We start from the raw sequence: 23,861 nt of genomic DNA, 5'->3' as shown, positions 1-23,861 counted from the left end.
GAAATAGATGGTGAATTTGCCAGGAGTGACTGAAGGGCTGCTCATTCCCCTGCTGAACACCCACATCCGTTTCCAAAAATCCCCTTCCGAAGCACCACGCCGCATCCCGGCAGCGGCTGCCTGCCCCGCGAGCTCCGCCTGCTCCCTCGGGACCTTGTCTAATTGAATACGCTGCGTAACGTGCTGCTAATTTGGCAGCTGTCAAAATGAATTATAATTTGTTGTGTTTTTTTTTTTAACAGCGCAGTAGCGGGGGCGAGAAGCGCTGCCGTGATTACGCCGACTGCAGCCGTGGTTCTCTTCGCATCCCTGATGCAAGCAAGACCTGATGAACGGTTTGAAGGGGACCGGTTTGGGCTTTCTATGCTCTCACCCCACACTTCTACGGTGTCACTGCGACAGTTTTGGGTCCCCCCAGCCATATACCAGTTGTTTTTTCCATCGCCAGCCCAATGGGAGCCAAGCGCCCGCTCCTGCGGAGCTGGAGCTCAAGCAAAGGCCTCCTGGTACCCGGGGTAGGCTCTGCAGTAAATCTTGCTCCCTGGACATAGCCTTTTGGTAACCTGCAGGAAATATTTCAAGCTTCCGAGCTATTTGTTGTGTCTCCTGGAAGGCAGAGGGAGAAGAGCCCTCGCTGCTGAGCCTGAATTTCTTTTCTCCTGCAGGGAGGAGGCGGCGCCTACATTTTTATCGTTCATGCTTTGCCCCACTCGTACCTCGGAGCAAGTAGGAGCACGAAGGCGTAAATCAACGTCAACCACAGTGAAAAATCCCCCGTGCTGAAGGTGCTTCCAGAGGAGCTCCTTTGAGGCCCGCACCGTGACTGTGCTGCCGCGGGTGGTGACAGCGCGGAGGCTCCCCGTGGCCGCCCCGTCCCAGCTGTCGGTGGCCCCACGAAGCCTGCAGCAGCTCGAGGATGGGTTCCCATACGCTGGAGACGTCTTTGGGTTCCCGAGGAGCCAGGAGTGGTAGCTCTTGCATTAATCCCATGCATTGTGACTTCAATTTGTCAACCGTGGAGACCACAAAGGACTGCAGGTCCATGCAGGATCCCTGTCCCCTTATTTCACTTGATGTCTTCTTGCCTCTGATACATGCCCTCCACCTCTCACATTCCCCACCGCTGCATTTAGCGCGATTGCAGGCAGCTGCTGTGATCTCAGGCCACCTGAAACACCCGAGTGGCTACAAACCCTCGTGGCCAACCGGGCTCCAAGGGCTGCGCCCCCTTCCAGGCTCTTGGGACGGGGCTCCACCACCGAGCCACCACTGGTGGCTGATGGAGGGGCTCAGTGCCACCTGCCTGTCCCCAGCACCTCCTGCGAGGGAAAAGGGGCTGTGAGGCTCTAACGGGTGCTCCTGCTTCACCTCCACCCTCTCAGGCTTTAAAGGGGTAAATGAACGTACCTGTACCTAGCACTGAGCCCTGCGCTGAGGTCCTTTGGTCGATGGAGTTCAGCACGAAGTTCACCTGTGAGCCTGGGCCACGCTGGGGGCAAAAATACTGGTTGTGCATCCCCCCCGAACCTCCCGGATTTCCCATGTCAATAAATCGCACCTTCCTACCCTCTTGGGCTCCCGCTGCCGATTTACGGTCGCTGTAATGAAAGGTGCTGAACAGAAATGAACTGTGAGGCTCCAAGTGATTTACGGAGACATCTTTATCCCTCTCCTTCCCCTCTCATTTAATTTAGTGGCGGGAGATGGTTTTTTTACACCTTGGAAGTGACAAGGATTTCATTGAGGTTCCCAAAGGAGTTCAAGGCTTTCCCCTCTCGCTTTAATAAAAAAAAAAAAAAAATCTTTGTTTTTTCCCGGCCCACCAAGGCGAGCCGGGCTGCGGCGCGCCGAGGAAAGATTGAAAGCATTAATAAACACCAGCCCGGATTTAATGAAAGGCAAAAGATTTTGAACAGAAATCTCTGAGCTGATGAAAGCGGAGCCCGGACAATGAAGATTTATTAAACAAAAGGCTGCCAGGATCTGGGGAAAGATGATTTCTTGAATTATATATACATATACTCTCAGTAACTGCTGAGGAATTAAGTGTGCCCATTAAAGCTGTGAGGTTTAAAGGCGTGCTAAATGTGAAGCGATGGCCAGGATTTTGATGCCGTGTCATCAGCACCACATCATCGCTTTTGCAGTGATGGAGATGTCCTCGGGGGGTTCTGGAAAGACTGCGATAATCACTTCATTTCTGGATCTCTGTTCTAAATCACGTCCCGTGCAGGAGGCTGGACGGCTCGGCTCCGAGTTAACGGTTAAGTGCTGATGCCAGGAGTGGCCCCATTTGTTATTTCTGCACCTCCTGGGACAGCAGCAGGGCAAGCGAAGCAGAAAAAAACCAGAAACGCCGAGTTTTGCTTGGAGACCTAAAATCCTGATGTTTTCCCCAGTACCAACCGCTTTGGGGTCCCGGCTCAAACCGCTGCCCCGGGCCAGGTCCCCCAGTCCGGGTGCAATTAGAGACTTTCTGCAGCACGTTAATGGATATAATTTACTCTAAGTGCAATTAAATAGGAGCCTCTCCCTGGCCACCCGTCCCCTTTTTTACCATCCTCCACCTCCCGTGCCCACCCCAGACCCCAGTTCAATTCCCCCTCGGGAGGAACCAGAGCCAAAAGGGACAGCGAAGCGGACGAGGGCTGCGGAGGAGGGAAAAGGAGAACGGGGCAAGGTGGCACCACCAGTGTGCACCACCTGGAGACAGCAAAGGCTCGGCATGAGCAGAAAGCGCCCAAGGGACGTGGGCAGGAGCTGACACACACGGAGCTGCGCTTCAGGTTGGCCAAGGCCCCATCCAGCCTGGCCCTTTGCTTTGCTATTGCTTAACCACGCTTTCTTTGTATTCCCAGCAACCAAAACGTTAAAGTGCAAATTATTCACAAATTCAGGGGGCACTCGTAGGCTTCCTGGGGCCATTTGGTTACTGGGCTGCTTCTTCCAGCAGTGTTGGCAGCAAAACCCATCTCCTGCTCTGCGACGGTGGCAAGGGAGAGAGAGAAGGCTGAGCTTTCCCCTCGAAGCCTGGTAAGGCCGAGCCATTCCTACTCTCTCTCATATTAAAGGAAGGATAAACTGTGTGATAATTTCAGAGCCCCAGGAATTTTTGGGTTGCGGCCAGCTGATGGCCAGCAGCAAAGCATGAATGGAGAAACAAGAGGAGCAGCATGCTTTGAAGAGGAGACATTTATTTTGCTCAGAAAACAAAACAGACAAAAAGAAAGAAAAACAAACAAACAAACAAACCAAAAAAACAACTTCACAAGTACCCTAAACCAGCCAACCCAAAAGCTCTGTAAATCCGAAACACGGGTCCAAAAGCACTTTGGCTCCTCACTTTGCCAACCTCTGCTAAAAAAAAAATGTGTGCTATCACTTCTACAGCAAACATAAAACCCGAACAAATCAGTACCCCCATTTTTTTGGGGGGGGGACCTGGGTTCAAATACTAGTTTTGGCTATTGGGGCACTTCTGCACGGACCTTTTCTCCACCTTACAACCAGGCGTGCTCGCCTGCAGCAGGGAAGGAATCGCTGCCACGTCTGTGACACTAACAGTGATACGCGCCCAGAAACACACAGCCCACACCGTAAACAGTTAACAGAAATACCCTGACAACAAAAAAAATAACCCATGGTGGACACCTGGCTCGCGTGAAGCCCGAGAACAGCACATGGTTCAAGAAAAGAAACCTGAAAACTCCCCAAGCCTACCAGCGTCACAGAAATCGGAGACGACGTGCAAGCTCGTTGAGACAAAGGGCGGCCCAGCGAGGGGGCTATGTACAGTATGGTACAGTCCCTCAGGCACCCGCTCGGCTCTCGCTTTGCTAAATCCCCGAGCCAGGCTCCAAAAACCCACAGCCACAGCCCCGAAACAGGAGTGACAGCTCCTGCTGCCCGGCTGTGGGCACAGCTCCTGCCTGCAGCCCAGTGTCACAGCGGTGTTTTCCCCCTCGAGATGCGATCCTGCCGGGTAGCATCCCTGATGCTCTCGCGCTGAATTCGGCTTGGGTTGCCTTCCCTGCCCGTGCCTCGCTGCCTCGGCTGAGGCTCTGCGTAAACAGCTTTGAAGAGCGAGCTGCAGGAGCAGTTTTCCCTCTCTCCGGTCCTGCGCAAACAGCTGGAAGCGAGAGCTGAGCTGCGCCGCGTGCAGGGAAGCTCTTGGGGATCTGCCTCCCCCACCTACAAAATCCTTGGAAATCTCCCATTTGGGACACTCGAGAGGTGTTTTTTTTTTTTTCAGGCTCAGGAAAAACCAACCCCAGAAGGGAAACCCCTTCACTGCCTGGGGAGGACCTGAGCTGCAGGGCCCATCAGCGTGCTGCTGGCTCCAGCGTCCCCAAAACAGCAGCAGGGCTCGTGGCTAAACCAGCACGCCGACGCCTCAGCTATTGCTAAGCAGCATTTGCACAGCATCGAGGCCTCCTTTTTCCCCTCTCTGCCCCCACTGTGCACAGGCTATGGCCGGGCAGGAAGCTGGCAGAGCCAGGACGGCTGCCCCAGATAAAAATCAGTGATAAAAATGGAGAGGAAGGGGTTTGGGGACGGTGGTTTTTGCCTGGGGACTGCTGGCATAGGTCTACCCGCGAGGTGGTGACTGATCGTCTTCGCACCGTGTTTATTTTGCTCTTCCTCTTTCCTGTCCTTATTAAACCACCTTTAGCTCTACCCACAGCCTTTCCTGGTTTTGCTCTTCCTCCTCCTTCCCCCCACACCCAAAGGGGCCGCACGGCGCTTTGCTGCTGGCCAAGGTGAAGCTGCCACGAGCCTGGCCGCAGGTCTGACGTTGGAGATGTAAATAAAAATAAATACCCCAAGCCATCAGGACGCTGGGGGGAGGAACACCCAAGCACAGCCCCTGCCCTTCCTTAGCCAGGCTTGACGCAAATCAGGTTGACAGTGCTGGATGCGTCCGTGGCCGTGGCTGTGCAGGGGCAGAGTCACAATGAAGCGCACGGGAAAATCAAGGCAGCAAAAACAACTCGTGTGCTCCCCAAAACCGTGCGTGCTCCCTGCTGCTCCGAGACTGAGACAAGGCTGTGCGCCGATCCCTGCTCTGCCCGACGGTGAGCAGCCCCTAGGACGGCTGCTGCTCCTCACCTCGCTGCGAGACACCGTCTCCACGCAGGGGACAGGCACCCGGAGCTCCCGCGAGCTGTCTGAGCGTCAGGAGAGAGGTGACACTCAGCAAAACTGTCCCCACGCCTGGTGAAGCTGATCCCCAAGGAGTGGGAGAAGAAAAGGAAAGGAGAGAGCTGGGCGAAGGGACAGGAAAACCGGCCCCCGCCCAGCGGCAGAAGTAAGCTCAGCTGTACTGGCCCTGCTCAAGTTCCTTGGCATCATTCGTACCCTGAGGCGTGTAGTGACAGGACAAGGAGCAACTGTTTTAAACTAAGAAAAGCCAGATTTTAATTAGATAAAGGAAGAAACGCTTCCCTCTGAGGGTGGTGAGGCCCTGCCCAGAGGAGCTGTGGCTGCCCCATCCCTGGCGGTGCCCAAGGCCAGGCTGGATGGGGCTGGGGGCAGCCTGGGCTGAGGGAGGTGTCCCTGCCGTGGCAGGGGGTGGAATTGGGTGGGCTTTGAGGTCCCGTCCGACCCAAACCGTTCTGTGATTCTGTGAAGGGGTGGCCTGGGGGAGGCCACAAGCGTGTTGGGGGCTCAGCGGTTTGTTACAGCTGCCTGCTGGCAACAAATCCCCCTGAGACCACACTCGGGTGAAGGAGAAAGGAGGAAAAGCGACCTGCACCGAGGAACCAACGGAAGCAGGAGGAACCTATGACCCCTCCACCTCCTAAGGTATCAGGATGACCCATGAGGGCTCAGCTAAGCCTTGACAGCACCGCACCACCTCCCCGGGAAAGCCACGAAGGTGATGCGGCGGCATTTTGGCACCTTGGCATCACCTCTTTGTTTTCCTCGGGCTCCCAGCCGGGTCTCAGGGATAAGCCCCCTGAGCCACTCCATGGCGCAGGTCTATTGGGCTGACGGGATTCCGGAGAAGGTGGCAGCTACAAGTACATCCAGTGCCCTCCCAGAAAGAGTCAGGATCAAGCAGCAAGGACTCAAGTTTTAACAGCCAGGTCTGGCATTTCCAGTGTAACTACAAACCTGCTGCACAAACAGCAGCGGCTGGGGGTTCCCAGGGGCTCACCCATCTGCTACAGCGACCTGGACGTTAAAGGACGGCACCAAACAGGCTCAGGGCCCAGCTCACCGAAGCTGGGAGGAGTGTACAAAAGCACCACGACATGGTTGGGCTCCTAGCAGAGGACTGGGTCAGCTTTTAAATTAATTTAAAAGGGTTATTTGAATGAAAAACAAAAAAACTAGGGTGGGGGAGCAAAAGGGGTTGCATTAAAAAAATGCAACCTTGCAAAAATAACTGTATCCTCCCTCCGTGATCCATTCCAGGCAGGTTCCCAGCGGAGGCTCCATGATTCCCAGGAGCTTGGCACAGCCAACACCTCCCCTGTTATAAAAACAACCCCTCTCGGGGGGGGGGAATTCCCTGCTGCTCTGCTCTATAAAATAATAAAAAGGTCCCCGCAGAGAGTCCCCCGGCTGTTACTCCTCCTTCGGCCTCTTCCTCCAGCGGGCCAGGAGGGGCCCGAGGCTGTTCCACACCTCCGTGTACATGAGGGTCCCCACGAAGACGAAGGCGGTGCCCAGCCAGTGCCAGGCCGTGAAGGGGTTGCGGAAGTAGAGGATGGAGAAGATGAGGCTGACGAACTTGCGCAGCGTCACCACCAGCGTGACGGTGAGGGAGGTGCACTCCGTGGTGAGGATGAAGACGCCCCGGATGCAGACGTATCTGGGTGAGGGGGCGGAGGTAAGGGGGCATCAGGGCTGAAGAGGGAGGGTGGCCCGGCTTCGGGAACGCAACGGGTTGGGCAACGGATAACCCCGGTTTGGTTATGGAGGAATTTAAAATCCCTTCTCCTGAGCTCAGCGTTTCTACCTCGGGGACAGCCTGAATCTCCCAGACTTCTCCCGAGCCTGCTCCGGGACAGCAGCGAGAGCTGATGTGCTAGCAAAAGGTTAGCGACATGCAGCATTTACAGCTTCTTTTAAGCTCCGTGGCAGGTGCTAAAACCAAACTTCTCCCTTTACACCTGGCAGTGGATGTGCAGAAGTGCCCTCTCCTCCCCGAGGGGACACAGATTAAACGAGGAGGAGCGTGAGCAGCAGCAGGGGACGGTGACCTCTCAACAACGAGATAAAACTGGTAAGAGGGACCTGGACCGTAGGGTCCCTTTTTCTAGTGCATCTTGGCTTTATCAGACCTGCAGATCTGTCCTCGCTGCCTGGGAGACTGCCCACGGATATTGCGAATGGCTCTCGATCTATCCTTCTACTGGCTAGCAGAACCACTGCGATATTTTACCAGCCAGCCTGTCCACGGGGAGGTGGTGGCACATTTCAGTCATTCTGGAAAAAACGTAAGCTCCAGGTTCAATTTCTATCTGGATTTTCCAAGAGTTACATAAACATCAGCTCCTAAATGCAGGGAAGGCTCCAAGGGCACAGCATCCCTAGCTTCCCTACCCCGTTTCTCCTCTCCCATCCCGCCAGCTTGTCTCAAGGTGCACACTGGAAGGATACTGAGTGATGACGTTCATGAGGAGGTAGAACCACATGATCGGCAGGGTCAGCCCAATCACTGGGATCTGGAACGGCTCTGCGGGGAGAAAGGACGAGGAGGTCTCTCAGCACCAAGGATTTCAGGAAAAAAATCTACCTGCTGCAGTCACGGCTGCCTGGGACACGCGTGTGTGAGCTGGAAAGGAGCAAAGCCTGCTGACGCAAGAGATGCAAGGACAGCGAGTAGGTCTCCGCTGTTCACGACTGACCACGACGGGATTAGAGAATTCGAAATTTGAAAATTCGAAAGGCTTGAACCTCTGGAGACAACCGTCTGATGTGCGCAGCTTCTGGACTGAAAGCTCCCTTCCGCATTTTCCAGAGGACAGAAAGGTACAACAAGAGCAAGGGTCCGTCTGCGCAACACTCACCGGACTGGCTGAAGAGAACGGCGTGGTGGTAGATGTTTGGGGCGAGGAGGAGAAAGCCAGGGAGTGGTAACGCGTGCTGGAAGGAAAAGGAAAGACACGGTGTTAACAGATTATGCGAGTCCACCCCACTTCTCCTCCTGGGCAGCCAGCCTCGCGCATCTCCATGGATGACAGCACACACTTCACAGCACGTGATGCTTTGGATTTCCGCCCCAGGAAGGCTGCCTGTCTTTAACCGTGTCCCATGCACCTACAGCACCAAAAAACTCCTTCCTTTTGGAGAGCAACCTACTACAGCCCAGGGATGCAGGCTGCAAGCTTGCTATCAACCCTTTCCTCCCGACCTATTCCTCTCCTACAGCGTGGCTCAGCATCATTCTCCCCATCTTCAGCTTTTTGCTCCAAAACTCCTCACCCTCCGGCAGGTCTCCTGCACGTGAAGCGCTGTTTTAGAGAAGTCACCAGACTGCTGCTGAGCAGGGGGAGTTCAGAAAGTCAGGCCTCTTGTGTGTTTAAAACGCACTAGGTGGGCTGCACCTCCATAGGAAACTTCCTTGGGGTCTGCGGACTACACGGAGATGAGACCGCCGTTGTTTGAAGCAGCTCACAGAGCTGCCCGTACGGATCTGCGTGCAGGATGGGAGGGAAAGGGACTCTTAGCAGCTCTGTCTGCCCAGTAAAAGCAACAGAAGAGAGACAGCGACTCACGTTGTAAAAAAGGGCCTCTTTGGAGTGCTTCCCGAACCGCTTGTACAGCGTCTCCTGGAAAATCCCCATCCTGGCAGACATGAGGAGGGCGAAAGTGAGCGCAGCGATACCTGGAACAGAAGCACAGCCTTGCAGCGTTGCTTCGGCACGCCGTAGTTCGTGTTAGCCAGCTTGAGGATTCCTGCTGTTGGGCTTTCAGTGAAAGAAAACAGTCACAGAAGCCAAAGCACCCAGAGTTGGCATGATGGGCAGAAAGCTGATAACGGTCTTGGGGACAAAGGTACATTGTTACAAGGGCTGAGATGCCAAGGCACTTCTGCAAAGGATCAGCTCTTGAAAACGAGGACTCGGCCCTGGCAAGCTGAGTTGGTGGGACACCAGGGACACAGCTGCTTGGCACTACTGACACAACATCAGGCCCGGGTTCCCTGAAAAACCACCAACGAATTGGCTGGAGGTATAAAAAAAACCCTCAAGTGCCAGCTTGTAGAAAGTCCTCAGTGAAATTCTGTGCTGAGGGAACGCTTGAAATGGAAACAGCCCCTCTTCCTCACTGCAGCACAGCTCACAGCACCAGGTACATTAGGCAAATCTGCTTTCGAAGGGAAAAATAAAGAAGGTATCTGCAGAAAGCTCGCTTCCTGACAAGAACAGTCACTTTGCAGAAGCCCTTTAGGCGCTGTATGTGATTTGTTGGCCAAATGAAGAGAATCGTTGTACAAAGGCGCAAATGAGCGCCACAAAACCCCATTCTTCGGGAATCAACACCCACTAGAAGCTAAGCATAACTTAATATCAGTGCAGGGACTCACACCACAGCACGTTTATCACAACACACACGGCCGCAGACATTAGAAAGCCAAGTCTTGTCCATATCCCGCCAGGGTTGGCTGGAGACGGGGCGCTCACGTACCTAGCAGCCACCACAAGAAAACGTGGAGTCCGTCCTCTTCGTTTAAGCCAGAGTCAGACGCCTGGTGGAGGGAGACACAACACGGTCATCGTGAGCCACCACAGCCCCACAGCTCATTCCGGCCTGCCTCTACCTCCCTCGCAGCTTGGGCGTTGTGCTCCACGCAAGGCCAGAAAGCAAAGATTGCCCAAGGTCTCCCATCCTCCGGTCACTTCCCCCGCTGAACGGAGGCGGTACCAACTACAGCACACTTTGTTTGCCACTCCGTTTTCAGGAACGGACCAGATTTCAGCTGGAAGTATGAATGTCTGATCAAGAAAGGAGCTTTTCTTAAAGGAATGCCCTGGCTTGGCCAGAGACTGAACTCTTCTACAATAAAAATAATCAGCGTTGCCTAGAAAGCTCTCAGAGATGGCCCGTTAGCAGATTCCTCTCTCCTCATCTCAGGGCAGGCATGCAGGGAAGATCAAGGGCTCTGGCCACATCCCAGCTAGGTACTAAAACTGGCTTATGGTCTAGATATCGAGGGAACCGGGCCTGGAGGTGCTGTTAGCCAAAGGAGATCACTCACTTTTGCCACAATTCTGCGTACCTTACCAAACCCCCACGCCTGCCGAGAGTTATGTGGATGAATTCAGAGCAAGGCTGCAGGGCACGGGCCTTTTTCTCAGACACCCTGAGGGCGTAAGCAGCTAGGAAATAACGGGGGTCTCTGAGGCTCGACAGCTGTGTTTCGTTTCCAGCCTCTCAGAGCTGGTTTAAGTGAAGCCAATTTTTACTTGGCTACCACTTCACGCCACTTTTCTGTCTTCGGTTGACAAGATCAGGCTGTGGGTGCTGCCCCAAGCAAAGCCCAAATCCACGGTGTTACACACGGATTTTCTTCGCTCCCTCCTTCTCTCCAAGCACACGTTAACTTTATTTCAAGGGTCACAGAAAGCCACACTGGCTGACAACAGGTCTGGAAAATTCCCAAACCTGACTGTCTCTTCAAGGACAAAGAGAGCAAAGAATCGAGTTCTTTAAGGAGTTTCGTTTAGGATTCACCTGCTCCTGATTGTAGCATGTCACGGTAAGGGCAAGAGAAAAGAGAAAAAATAATGTTTTGTTTATTCCCAACCAAAAGCAACCTAAATAACACAGGATAAAAGGCATCTGTAATTAAATTAAACCACACACGTGTCCCTTCCCTCCAACCCACACGGCAGGAACAAGTGCTTTCAGGAAACAGAGAGCTCGGAGACATCTCGTCTCACCGTTAATAATCAGGCAAAGGAAATGACTGATGAAGGTGCCCAGGGCAGCTCCTCCTGTCAAAAAGGTTCACGGCTGTGCCCTCAGGCCCCCTCCAATCCTTACCACTTGCTTTGCAGACATGAAAGTGCAGGTGAAGATCCCCACGGAAACCAGGGCTATGGACGTGTATTTAGACATGCTGTATCTGCGTGGAGGAGAAGAGAGATGTCAGCGACCCAGCCCAGCCTCGCATCGCTCATTTCCTTCTCCCTTGCTTGGCGTTTTGCTCCGTTACGCCGGTATGAACTTGGGATAATGGGCACGCACCCAATACCTAACGCTGGACTTTGCTGGGGACAGAAGGCCAACTTATTCCAGCTGCACCAAAATTGAAGCATTCGGACCAAGGTCTCTTTGCCTGTGGCAAAGGACCCGTGCCCACATCGGTCTCGCAACCAGACCCCAGGCTGGTGAGAGGACCATCCTGTCCTGATGTCTTTGCCCGCTGTGGTGGGCTGACCCTGAGAGGGAGAGCAAGAAAACTCCTGGGTCAAGATCAAGATTGTTTAATAGGTGAGGAAAAACAAACAAATAACAATGCAAAAGTAATCTTGCACCTCCTCCCACAAGTATGGATATTTTAGAAGCTAAGGTCCCCCAGCCCTCTTCTTCCTCTGCCCTGGTTTCTCCTGCCGTGCACAATGTTATATGGCACGGAACATCCCCCTGGCCATTTTGGGGTCAGCTGTCCTGACTGCATCCCCTCTCAAATTCTTGTCCACCCCCATCCTGCTCACTGGGAAAGGGGGGCAGAGTGCAAAAAGGAGAAAGCCTTGCCACCGCGTAAGCACTGTCCAGCAATAGCCAAAACATCTGTGTGTTGCTGACACTGTTTTAGCCACAAATCCCAAACACGGTACTCTATGGGGTGCTACAAAGAAAGTTAACTCCATCCCAGCCAGATCCATCCTCGAGGAGCAGTACTGGGGTGAAGGAGGAAGGAAAAGAGCTAACAATTCTTGTCTGTAGCCATATTTAAAAGCTCTTTCTTCAGTCTACGCTTGCATTAAATGAAGGAGTGAGGAGCAGTGGGAGTGCGGAAGAGGGAACTACTCAAGTCCAGGCACGTCTCTGTGCCCCAACCTCGCCATCAGCCAAACGAGGATATTTACCAGGAGAGAGTAAGGCTCTAAACACCAGCCAGGATTAAGTCAGTGGCAGTGAATTCCCTGATGGTATAAGAACGGTGCTTGTGATTTACCTTTTTTTCAAAATGATGATACCGAGAGCCATGCTTGCTATGAGAGAGCCCTGGGGAAAGAAGAGAGGAGGGGAAAAGAAAACACAAAACAGGTCAGCAGGACAAAATTCCTCGGTCTGGGGTGCCTGCCCCACAGAAATACCACGAGCAACTAATACAAAAACACGAAGAGAAACGTCAGAACAGGCTCAGGGTGGAAGGAGTCTGGCTTCGGCTAGGAGGAGGCGAGAAGTGAAGCCGGGCAGCTCGGGAACAAGGACGCTGGAGCAGACAGGCGACTAGGATCTCCTGGCCCCCGGGGCTTCTCGGCCTTGGCCCGCTCCCAACACTGCGCTATAGAACATGGGGCAGGGCTCCTAGCGCCCTGTCTGGTGCAGTTCTTTTTAACCTCTCTTGGTATCTCAACCCTGTGATATGTTGGGGGTGAACAGCCCCCCCCAAAAGATTTCACCATTCCCAACAGCCAGGACCCTGCTGTCTTTAGTTTTAATGGATGTTTTAGCCACTCGCATGCAAATATTTAAGTGAAGATGCATTTTAGCAGCATCATCCAAAGCAGAGGCAGTAACAGCTCACGTGGAACTACACCAAAGCCATTCCTCTCCGGCCGGAGGCATTTAACAAAGGCACACCCACTAGGACACGAACCGCTTGGTCTAGTCATGAGGTGGAAGGGAAAGCTGGGGCCCTCTGGCCAGCAATTCAGCCCCTCCAAGGCTGACAGCCAGAGCCTGGCCTTGGTTCTGTCACTGTTATTTCCCCATCGCTTTGGGAAAGACGAAGTCTGCTCCAGCTTCGGTTTCCTCAACCATCCAGGGACGTTACGTTGACATTTAACGGTCAACGCTGTGATATAAAACTTGAAGTTCAGCCTCGCAGCAAGGTCGCCCCCGCCACGATTAAGACAGAATATAGCTTTGCACAGGGTTTTGTTGTCCTCAGGGGAAAAAAAAAGGGTGAAAGAACACATCTACCAGGGAAAGTGCTTGCAGAGATGACGGGAAGAGGTGTCGCACGAGATGGGAAAGGACAGCACGGCAATACTCACCGATCTGAAGATCATGTGCAGCGGCATGGCGATATTTAAGTTCAGGGCATAGTTATTCACCACACTGACAGTGAAGAACATGGCCACCATGATGAGGTAATACCTGAAACACAAAGTGGTGGTCGGCAAAACCAGCCCGCGGCTGTGCACGTAGCTCCTGGGAGGCTGGGACACACGTGACAAAGAGGTGAAGCGGCACAAAGAGAGGTCTGGAGCTGAGCAGGAACCCACCTAGCTCTTGGGTCTGTGCCAATGACTCACGAGGAGATTGATCCAGTTTGGATACAGCAGGGAAGTCTTTGAAAAGGGAAGGGGACTGACATGCACTGCCTCGGTTTGTGCTAACTGCAGAATCAAGGGGAACTCAGAACACCCCAGCTGGAATCTCTTAGCGTGGATTTCTCCCAGACCTCTCTTTCCTAAGGACAGTGGCGTAAGACAAGGCTTGATTCGAAGGGATTCCGTTTCTGCCAGCAGGCATCACTACCCTGCGTGAAAGACGCCATTCAAACCCATGTTGAACGCCTCCGTGGTCCGAGACCTAACCCAGAGAGCTCCTTGCTGCAACGCAGCCACAAACGGCACTGAACTTGCCCTCGACTTTGCCAGGGAAGAGAGCATGAACGTGCCAGGTTATTGCCGGGACAAGGCAAGCCCTGACAGAGAAATGCAAAAGTGAATCCAGCTAGACTTCCAGTAAACCTCTCCCCCCCACGCCCGTTGCACCAAGCCCCAGAGACTGCAAGCTCTTCACACTCAGCAGACTTAACTGTACGGAATATTGCCCTGCTCCTTGGACAGATGCAATCTGACGGCAATTTCCTATTGAGTATTCTCAATAAACAAGGAGTTCTCGTTTTAACGGGCGAGACAGGTTCTCACCGAGGCTTTGCGAAGGCTGCAGAACGGATGGGATTTGGACAGGACAAACGGATAAGGCATTTTTATTAAATGCCCCTTGAGATAACAGACGGCCCGTTGATTTGCAACAAGCCGAAGCGTTGAGATCCACCGTACCTCATCGGGATGGCCGGCCGCTTCCTCCCGAAGTTGGCTTCGAAGATAAAGCCTTCCACGGCGATAAATAAGAACTGGGAGAACGTCACGATGTTCCCACATCCCGGAAACTGCCTGCAGGTGCGGAGAGGGATGACAAGCGTTAAGCGCAACGTCACAGAGAACACACGGTGCGCTGGGCTGTGATAGCAACCGGCTGGTCCCACAGTCGGCATCAGCCCAGGGGGATTTTGCGGCTTTATCCACCCAGGTTTTCCTGCTGCTCCTATCATACACCTCCCCGCAGGGATTTACTCACCGATACGTGTCTGGATGCGCGTGCAGCAATCCCAATGCCTCCCCCTGCCATTCCCAAAGAGGAAGCAAGCAGCCACTCCCTCCGCGGGGCACGTGGTGACACGGGGCAGGAAGCGAAAGAGGAGAACTGCTCGGATCGGGGTCTGCATAACTTCCCACCACGGCACAGGGTGCAAATGCACGACATCAAGCACCCACATAACCGTCCTGGGGCTGGGGCTGCCTCTTTCTCACAGGGAAACGGTTCTGGTAGGGTTCTCTCACTACCTGCAAGCTGCTGGGCTCGGTACAGGCCAGGTGAAACGATGGTTCCGCCTGGGAGGAAGACAGCAGGATTTCCACGGGATCTTCTTCCAGGATTTCCCACAACATCTGAGCAGCAGCTTGGACCCGCTTTCAATACACCCGGCAAGCTTTGGCCCTCTGCCCTCCTGCACTCGACGGAGCCCCCAGGCACCCCTCAGAGGGCCCCAGCGGGGTAATGACACCGGTTTTGAGCAAATCGACCTTCTGTGTTTGATCCGAGGGGAGAGGAACTGCATCCGAGGGCAAGGCAGCGCGTAGCGGCCTGACATTGAACCAACACTGCCTGCACGCAGCTCAGCCCTTCCTGCTGCGGGCTCTGCCTTCTTCCTAAGAGGCTTACAGGGAGCAGGAAAGGATTTCCCGGGAGGCACGCAGCCTGCGGGCTCAGAGGAAGCCGTGACACGCCAATAAATCGGAAAGCTCGCTGTTATTTGCGGCGGGAGGCACGGCACCTTTCTCTGGCGCGATAGAGAAGCCGAGGACTGACCGGAGAGGCCGCGTGCTGCTGGTTCCCTGCTGCGCACGCACACACTTCGCTCACATAACCATCAAACGGCCCTGGAAAGGCCAGCTTCTGGTGCCTGCCCCAGCCTGAGCGCCTCCCCGCTACCCACCTGCCAGTTTTCGTGTTTCTCAGAGCTTAATTAACCTCAAGACCTCCATGCCTGCTGCGCAGCGGGGTTACGAGGTTCAAAAGTTATATGGGGGAAGAGAAGAGAGACTGAACCGCAGACAGGCCACAGGACTATAAACCTTATCTCTGTAGGAAAACAGAAAGCAAGAGTAAACTTGGAATAAACCAAGACAGTTTCCACACACTAGACTTTGTTTCTTCCCAGTCCACAGACCCTTGCATCCAGTCACTTGTGATATATACGGCCTCACATTATCGGTAGTGTTGACAGAGGGTTGTATTTTGACTGATAATAAAACGGGCAAACAAAAAAACCCAGGCTGTACCTGCCCGTGCCTTTGACTCACAATCCTAACACACCGATAGCCTTAAAAGAAATGCCAAAAGGCCGCATCTCTCAACCAAAGATCTGCTCCAGCTGTAGGTAACTGACGGAGAGCCCTCTGGAAGCAACGCGGAAGCACCACGATGGAAGCGTTGGAATTGTCACCCTGCCTCCGAGGACCGCCTGGGCTGGCGGGGATAAAGCAGACGGAGTGGGGCTCCTGGTCACATCGGCGGGCAACAAACGGAACAGCCCCGCTTCTGGGCATCAGTTTGGGTCGTGTTAATGCAGAATGCTCTCATTTGGGACCGAGTCCAGCACATCCAAACTGCTTTTCCGAGAACGATTTCTGGCCGTCGGTGCAGAAGACTCCAGATTTCATACAGAATGCCTGCGGTGGCACCTGCAGAAGAGCAAGACACCCCCCGAAGTTTGCACCACCAAGGGAAGAAACCCCACTGAGCTCATGCTGAGCCTGAAATATCTTGGCAGGGAAGACAGCTCCCAGGGACACAACTTCCGAAGGCCACGTGCACATCGTGGGCTTTCTAACCACGCCTGTATGCACACCCCACGAAGCTCTGGCATCACAGCTAAAAGACAGCCCCCAGGGTCAGCCAGGAAAGGACACCAGAACATATAAAACCTGTTTTTTTGTGTGTTTTTTGTTTGTTTGTTTGTTTGTTTTTGTCCTGCTTTAAACCCTTTCCATAGGGATAGAAGCCCATTATTTCTTGTCCTCTCTCCAGAGCCCAGCAGAAAAAAAAATATTTCGTCTTTCCCGCAGCAGTTCTCCACACATTTAAAGTCTTTTGTCTGTCTTCAGGCACATCTAGACTAAATAGTCCTCATTCCTTTACTCTTTCCACATAAATCCTGAGCAAATTTTTTCCAATTACCTTTGTTATTCCCCACTTGACTCTGTCTGGTCACTGCTTTTTCCTGCGATCCTGCTCCAAGACTTTCTTTGTTATGGGCAGATTCATTTTCAAGAGGGACTTTCCCCTCCAGACAACAGCAAGACTCAAAGAAATAAGCAGTGTTGCCCCAGTCTGGGGACTGAAGGTGAACAAAGGCAAGGGTGGGGCACAGGAACTGGGGAAATTTCTAAAGTAGATGTGAGGCAATGCCCAGGAGAAGCTTGTGTGTGAAAAGCAGCTTTTCCTAGGTATCTGTGATAGAACTTGTGGGGTTTAGGCACCTAATTCAGACTTTGAGCAGGGCCAAATGGCTCGTTTTTGTTTTAATGTCTGGCTGGAAGCAACACAAGTCTGGTGGCAAGCAAATGGATAATCCCTAATCCGAAGCTCCCTTTCTCTTCAGGGGGGAAATTCCATCTCCCTCGCTGAGGCCGAAGCACAAAGCAGGCAGGAAAGGCAGAGCTTAGAGCGAGCCCCAAGAGGAACGACATCGTGTCAGGCATGGTCTCTCCCTCCAAGATCACAGAATTAGGTTTGGAAACGAAGATCTGCTTCTTGCTTTATCCAGCGACTGCGGAGAGATGTGCAACCTCACCTCACGGGACCCGCATCCTGGTCTCCCACTTTGAAGCAAGTAACCCCGCCGCTGGCTTGGCAGATCCAGGCTCTGTTTGGCACTCCCTTTTTCCCTAAAGATCTAAGGATCTCTAAAGGCCTGCGACGATCGCCTTCTCCAAGCTGTGCTGGCCTTCGTCCGTCGGGGTTTGGAAGGGGATGTGGTGTCCACACGTACCCCAAACATCATCCCCTCTTGGTGCCCAGCTGGACCCCAAACTCCGGCCCCTGTCGGTGCCCAGCTGGACCCAAACATCATCCCCTGTTGGTGTCCAGGCTGACCCCAAACATCATCCCGTCTTGGTGCCCAGGCTGACCCCAAACACCGGCCCCTCTTGGTGCCATTGGCCTCACCGAGGAGCCCTGGGGCTTGGGCCCGCTCCCCAAGCTGTGAAGGTCCCCGACCACCCCCTGAGGGCCGCAGACCCCCTCAGGCTGTCTCCGAGCTCCCCAAATCCTCTCAGAGCCCCCACATCCTCTCAGAGCCCCCAGATCCTCTCAGAGCCCCCCAAACCCCTCGGAGACCCCCGGGGGCGCCGCTGTCGCTCCCTCCCCACCCCAACGCCCTGAAGCCAAGGTCGCTGCGGCCTTCATCCCTGGGGACCCTCCCCGCCCCCCGACACCATTCCGGCCCCAAACCTCACTCCCTGCCGCCCGTTTTACCCCAACAGCCTCTGCCCCCCCCCCAACCTCACCTGGCCAGCAGCTCCAGGAACACCACGTTGCTGCAGCAGCCCCCGAACACCAGGCACACCGCCGCGGCCGGGTGCATGGTGCCGCCCCGAGCAAGGAGGCACCGTCCCCGGCCGCCACCGCATCCCGGTCCCGGGCCGAGGCCCCGCTCCTGCCGGCCCCCGCCGCCCCCGCTTCCTCCCGGGAGCCGGTAGTTCGCTCCCCGCCCGCCCTACGTTCACCGCCACCGAGGCTCCGGCACGGAAAAGACTACAGCTCCCGGCGGCCCCCGCGACGCCTCCCCGGTTCCTCCCGCCGGCGGTGTGCCCGCGGGGCATGATGGGGGTTGTAGTTCTGATACGGGGGGGGGTAATGGCGGAATGGGGCCTGGTGGTGTGGTGGAGGAAGGGGGGAAGGTCAAACGCCGCTGAGGAGCTGCTGCCGATGGACGTTTTGGGTTCAAATAGTTAAATTATCGATTAGATGTGAAATAGGTCGCCTGATGCCTGTGGTGGAGCCTCCCAGGAGGCCTGGCTGTGCTCCCGCCCAACAGGCAGCTCTGTGAGAAACACGGAATTTGGGTACAGAAGCAGCAGAATTGGGTCTGATGAGGGGAAAATTTGGGAAGGGTCCAGGGAGAGGAGAAGGGAGTAAGAAGTGGGCAAGTGGTGTCATGAGGGTGGTTTGGGGACCAGCCAGGACAGTGGCACCAGGAGATGCCAGCTGCTTCACGAGGAAGATGGAAAATAAAAAATAAAATAAATTTTTTTTTGAAAGAAATAACCAGTTCTGCTTGTATTTCTGGCCATGACCCAGCACACGTCAAGGTGGGAGAGTTGCACTGCGGTGCTGGAGATGGGAGCAATGCAAGGTTTGGTTGGGATAGTTACTGGTGTGGGGACAAACTGCACCCAGAGGTGCTGTGCAGACCCCATCTGCAGTGATGCGTTTATTAATTTACCTTCATGTCTTGGCACTTTGGCTTCAACAGGGTGAAGACACTGTTGTGTCAATCATCATAAAACCAAGAATTTAAACAGCACGACCACTCCAAGGATCCTGCCCCGATATATGGACTCTCCAGTCTGGCATGGACTTTCAGCAGGACCTAATACAGTGTCTGTGGCATCTTCAGTCTTTCTTTGTCACTGTTAGATTGTGTTGTCGCCCTGTAACTCCTCATCCCTGTACCTAGAGGGTGTTTTTTGCCTTTCTGCACTTGGAGCAACTTGAGTTTTCTGTTAACACAGGTACGTATCAGTCATGGGTGAAGGGTCGTTCCCAAACTTGAGCGGAGCCGTGCTGAGTGTGTACCAGCATCTGTCAAAGCCCTCTGTGATCAACAGACGCCAAATTGATCAAAAAATTGGATTGTCATGTTTCATTTACTTTTTAATAAAGTTTTGATCTGAATTAGACCCAAATCTTTTTTTTTCCTTTAAATGCCACAAGTGTGAAATCCCATGAAAACATTGCAAAGAACTATAGCGAGTCCAAAAATGAAGCGCTTTTCTTATGATTTCCAGCTCTTCCAGGAACGTGACAGTCTTGGCAGTTTCTCTGCTGTTAAAAGCAGCTAATGACAGTGACGAAACTGCCAGGATTGCCCATTTCCTTTGCTCACTGTGAGAGTTTCTAGGCTCCTCGACTCCACAAGCTGAAGATCCCAGGATTTCCATGCTCCTTATGTGGAGGCTGAGCTGGAAACCAAGCCTGGCTGGAATACATGTCCTCAGGGCTTAAAAGAGCTATGGCTGGAAGCCTGGAAACGATGGCAATGACAACTAGGAATCCTTGGGTACCTTGTGGGTTTTGCCTGCAGATAGAAACCTTGCAGTCTCTTGAGAAAAGCACCAGAGACCCCATGAATCTGGAGCCTCTCTTGTGATCGTTCCAGGACTCTTGGCTTGGGATATACCCTCCAGGAGAACAGTCTGCCAGAAAATAACACTTTGGGAATCACAGACACCGTCTGGACCCCAACGATTTTGCTTAGTTTTTGCACTGCGGTTGGCAGAAGTTCATTGTTCCCCCTTTTCACAAAAAAAAAATTAAAAAAAAAAAGTGTTTTCTGACCTCGCTCCAGGTAGAAAGGCTTTGACTGACTTTCTTGAGCTTCCCATCAAGTCCTTTTAAATGGTTTATATATTATTAAAAAGCACCATGGTTCATTAGCAACAAACAAAGAAGACTGCTCAGGTTTGCTGGCTCTCTGTAACGTCTCCAAGGTTTCCTGCTTCCACATCCTCAGCTGCTGCACAGGTCAGGATGATCGATTTTTCTATTCCCCTCACTAATAAGCTTTTGCTACCTTGGGTGCTCACTTCTGCGCCTTTCATTTGCTTTCTTTGTGCTTCAAAGGGTAGGGGGGCTGAGGTTGTTTTTCTGCCACAATAAATGTGCTGCACCTTGGTTCCTAAAGGCATTAAGCCACAGAACAAATTGCCTCTTTTGAACTGCTCCAGCGTAACAGTAAAACCAAAATCTCAGCTCATAAAGCATTTTGAGCTGTTCATTGTAGCCTGGCACCTCTGGGAGGGCAGTTTTGTCTGGGTTAGTGAGTACTTAACATCCTTTCTGATATTATAACTACAAGGTAGGGTCTGGGATGAATTGTCAGGCTGAGGAGAGTTCATGGTCTAATTCTTAGGAGATGGGGGCTCATATCTCTGCAAAAACTTCCAGGTCACCTCAGTGCAGGGCTAGAGGATGTAGCTCCTGGACTTACCTTTTTCCTTTGCATGGAGTGAGATCAATTCGTGCCAGCTGTGATGCTGGACCAACATGCTGAGCTCTTTGTTTGCAGGTTGATGTATACCTTTCAAGCAATCCCCATCACAGATCTAAGAGTATATTTCTCTCCCATTAGAATAAAAATTCAGTTTATTGAAAATTCAGCTCATGTCAATTATACGAAATTGAAATGAATGACAAATAATGGCAGAAAGAGAAAAAATATTTATTAACATAAAAAATTCAATTTCAGAAGTCATTTAAAATTCAGCCCACCTACGTCGTATTGAAAGGCGCAAACCCAGTGATGTCAGGGTAAGCATCTGATGAGCAGGAGTGATTTCGCAGCCCCATCTCTCTACCAGGAGCAAACACTAATTTGTTGACAGTGCAGCCAAGTTGTCTTGCATACTGTGAATGGACAGCAATGCTCTTGAGGCCATGTTCTTGCAGTTGGAATGGTCTAAGCACACAGACAAGATGAGGTTTGTAGGTTGAAATAATATAGCTGGAAAATTAAATAAGCTTTCAGCTATAAGACAAAAGCTTTTCTTTACTGCCCAGGGCTTATCTGTGCTGTTTTTTTTTTCCAACAGCAGATGCTCTCGTAAAAGATATTACTTCTACCTACAAACATCATCTTGCTTCTGCCAGCGTTATTTTGATTTCCTTCAGAGGTGGCTGAAATAAAACAAAACACGTTTTCACATCATGGAAACACTGGGGAGCCTGTTTCTGCCTGGAAAGCAGGCTGGCGGAGTGTGGAGGGGTGTTTTCTCTAGTACAAATCTGTAGCACTTCAAGGTTTGAATAAGGCCTGGCAGCGTTTTGAATTCCTGACTTCTGAAATGCAGTTCAAAGCAGAACTGTGGACTCTCAGGATGCAGGGTGAAGGGGGTTGTGTTGCCTTAGCGAATACGTCAGAAATCTGTCCTTCAGCCCTGCCTGCTAACCGCATTGGGAGCAATTGCCCACGCGTCAGGAAGAAAATGAGAACAAGGAACTTAGGAAACCTGTTTTGTTCAGAAGTTTGCCACTTTTCCCAGCCCCAGTATGCCAACAGTCAGGCCTTGATTCCCCAGAGGGACACAGATTTTTGGTCTTTGCTTTGGGAACAAATACAGTGATGGGCAAAACCAGACGGAGCTGTAAGCTCCTGCGTGAAAGGTTCTTGTTTCATTTCCAGAAAGAATTGTTTTGAGCCTGTTGGGTATGGCAAAATCCGACAAAACACCAGAGATTTTGACATTTTGATATGGGCAAAATCTTGTTTCTCAAAGCTGTGCTTTCCTGGAAAGGTCTTCTCACTCTTGTTTTTTTAAAGCATGGCTTTTTCTGAGAATTAAACTGATTGAATTCTCAATGCACGGGAAGCAAATCAATCAAACCATTTTTTCCTGTTTTCATAGCATGTTTAATTTAAGCATCTCTGAGGCAGTGAATTCTGCAGTCCTGGCTAGTCATTAGGTTTTGAAAGGCACGAACAGAGCACGCTAAAAAAATGCTGATTTCTATCTGCATAAACTACAGTTTACGTTGTAGATTGTATGTTACATTTACAAATAATTCATTATTTCACCATAGAATTCACCTTTGGCTTCACCTTAGGCTATTTCACCTTTGACTTTGTGATCAGATGGAGGTGCCATAGGTAAAGATAAGCCATTTATCAGTAAGAGTTACTAAAAGTGGAGACATTAACAGGTTTTAGTAGGTCTGAGCTCCACCTTGGCCTTCCTTTGTTTACCAGCATATTTGGCCTCTCTCTATATTGCATTGTCCATTCAAACCTCTCTTCTACTTTCTAGGAATGGTGTCTCTGCTGAAACGGAGTGTGACGTATCATCTCTAATGATAACATCCTAATGACAACGGTAATGATATTTTTTCACGGTGGACATTCCAGGGATTCAGAAGCAGCAAGCTGGACTGTCTCCAATCAACCCAGACTTCATTTTTGGTGTTAAGGACATTTCCAAAGAGTGGGAAAACCGGTGAAGTGACAGACGGGTCAGTGTCGGGCAGTGGTGACGGACTGACTGCCTTCTAACTGGCATCTGAAATGAGCTGGACTACCCTGCTTTTCCCTCTGCAGAGGTTCATTTAGATGAGAGAAGAGCTGAGATGCCTCTGGTCATTTATATGGTTTTGAGCACATTGAATATTCACAGGGTGGGAGGAGAGCGCCAGGCTTAGGGCTTTAGTAGTAGAGGGGCTGAATGACTCGGTGAGAAGCACTAGAAACACAGACACGTCCTGCCCTGGTGGCTCTGAAAACCCTTCATGGTTCCTGCTGAGGTGAGGTGCCTCATCTGCCTCCTCTCCTATCCATTTGTGATCCTGCTCAGGCCTGAATCAAATCCTGCTGTTTCTCCTACTAGAAGATGAAGAACTCTTGCGGCATTTGGCTGTGCTGACGGGTATTCAGTGAACATGCTTGTGATGAAAAATGGTGGAAATAAACCCAAGAGTTGACCCTCTGCATAACACCTCCCACATTCTCAGAGCTATTATTGGTTCAAAACCTTAAATCTCGTCTTTATTTTGCAAGGAATTCAGTTATAGGGAACAACTGCCTGCAAGAAAAAAACAAGTCCAGCCTTGTCAGCACAGCCACGTGCACTATATAGACCGACCAAAAATGCTGGTAAAAAAAGGAAGGCCAAGGCAAACTTGCCATTCACAGTTCTTGTGTCTGACAGTGCTTTTTCTCAGCAGATTACTGTTATTAATCCCATTTTCTGAAGGGGACAGTTAAGCTGCAGACACAGGCAGAGACTAGATCACATCAGTCAGGGCAAAAGGAAGGAAACAGATCCTGGGAGCCTGATTTTTCTTGTCCAATATTATGTATCCCCATGGTAGGTAGCTATTTGTTAGATGATATTTAAGGTCCCTTCCAATTTGAGCCATTCTGTTTGTGCAAGAGGAATAGAAAGGAACAGATCCCTTTTGTATGCTTGAAACCAAAATTTATCTAACCCCAGTATCAACAAGTACTTTGGGGAGAGAAAACTCATGTCCTAAAACAGTTGCTCTGCTGGCAGCTCTCTTGTTGCTGTGCAGCTCTCCAAATCTTTCCATCTCGGCTCCTTTGCCTTTGTTTTGAGAATGTGCAGCAACAGAAATTCAAGAAGTGCTGCTCGATTTTCACC

The 23,861-nt window shown here is 51.9% G+C and overlaps 1 protein-coding gene across 2 annotated transcripts; it reads right to left on the bottom strand.

The window, feature by feature from the left end:
• Window positions 1-1,941: 1,941 nt before the first annotated feature.
• SLC35B4 (solute carrier family 35 member B4) lies at window positions 1,942-18,225 on the bottom strand. 2 transcript variants are annotated; one of them, XM_083794973.1, is made up of 10 exons: window positions 17,997-18,225; window positions 14,205-14,318; window positions 13,188-13,290; window positions 12,140-12,189; window positions 11,002-11,083; window positions 9,643-9,703; window positions 8,730-8,839; window positions 8,022-8,097; window positions 7,612-7,687; window positions 1,942-2,476 (listed from the first exon to the last, which is right to left on the bottom strand). In XM_083794973.1, exons 1-10 carry the CDS (start codon window positions 18,071-18,073, stop codon window positions 2,122-2,124), a joined length of 1,104 nt encoding a protein of 367 aa, XP_083651099.1. In that variant the 5' UTR covers window positions 18,074-18,225; the 3' UTR covers window positions 1,942-2,121. The 2 variants fall into 2 exon arrangements, with proteins under 2 accessions (XP_083651099.1, XP_083651100.1); XM_083794974.1 differs by lacking the exon at window positions 1,942-2,476 and adding an exon at window positions 3,175-6,820 and having other exon boundaries at window positions 17,997-18,214.
• Window positions 18,226-23,861: the final 5,636 nt, after the last annotated feature.

This window comes from Anser anser (assembly GCF_964211835.1).
Source record: "Anser anser genome assembly, chromosome: 1".
Classification (NCBI taxonomy): domain Eukaryota; kingdom Metazoa; phylum Chordata; class Aves; order Anseriformes; family Anatidae; genus Anser; species Anser anser.
The sequence above is the reverse complement of the archived record's forward strand: the minus strand, read 5'-3'. Positions and strand labels throughout refer to the sequence as shown.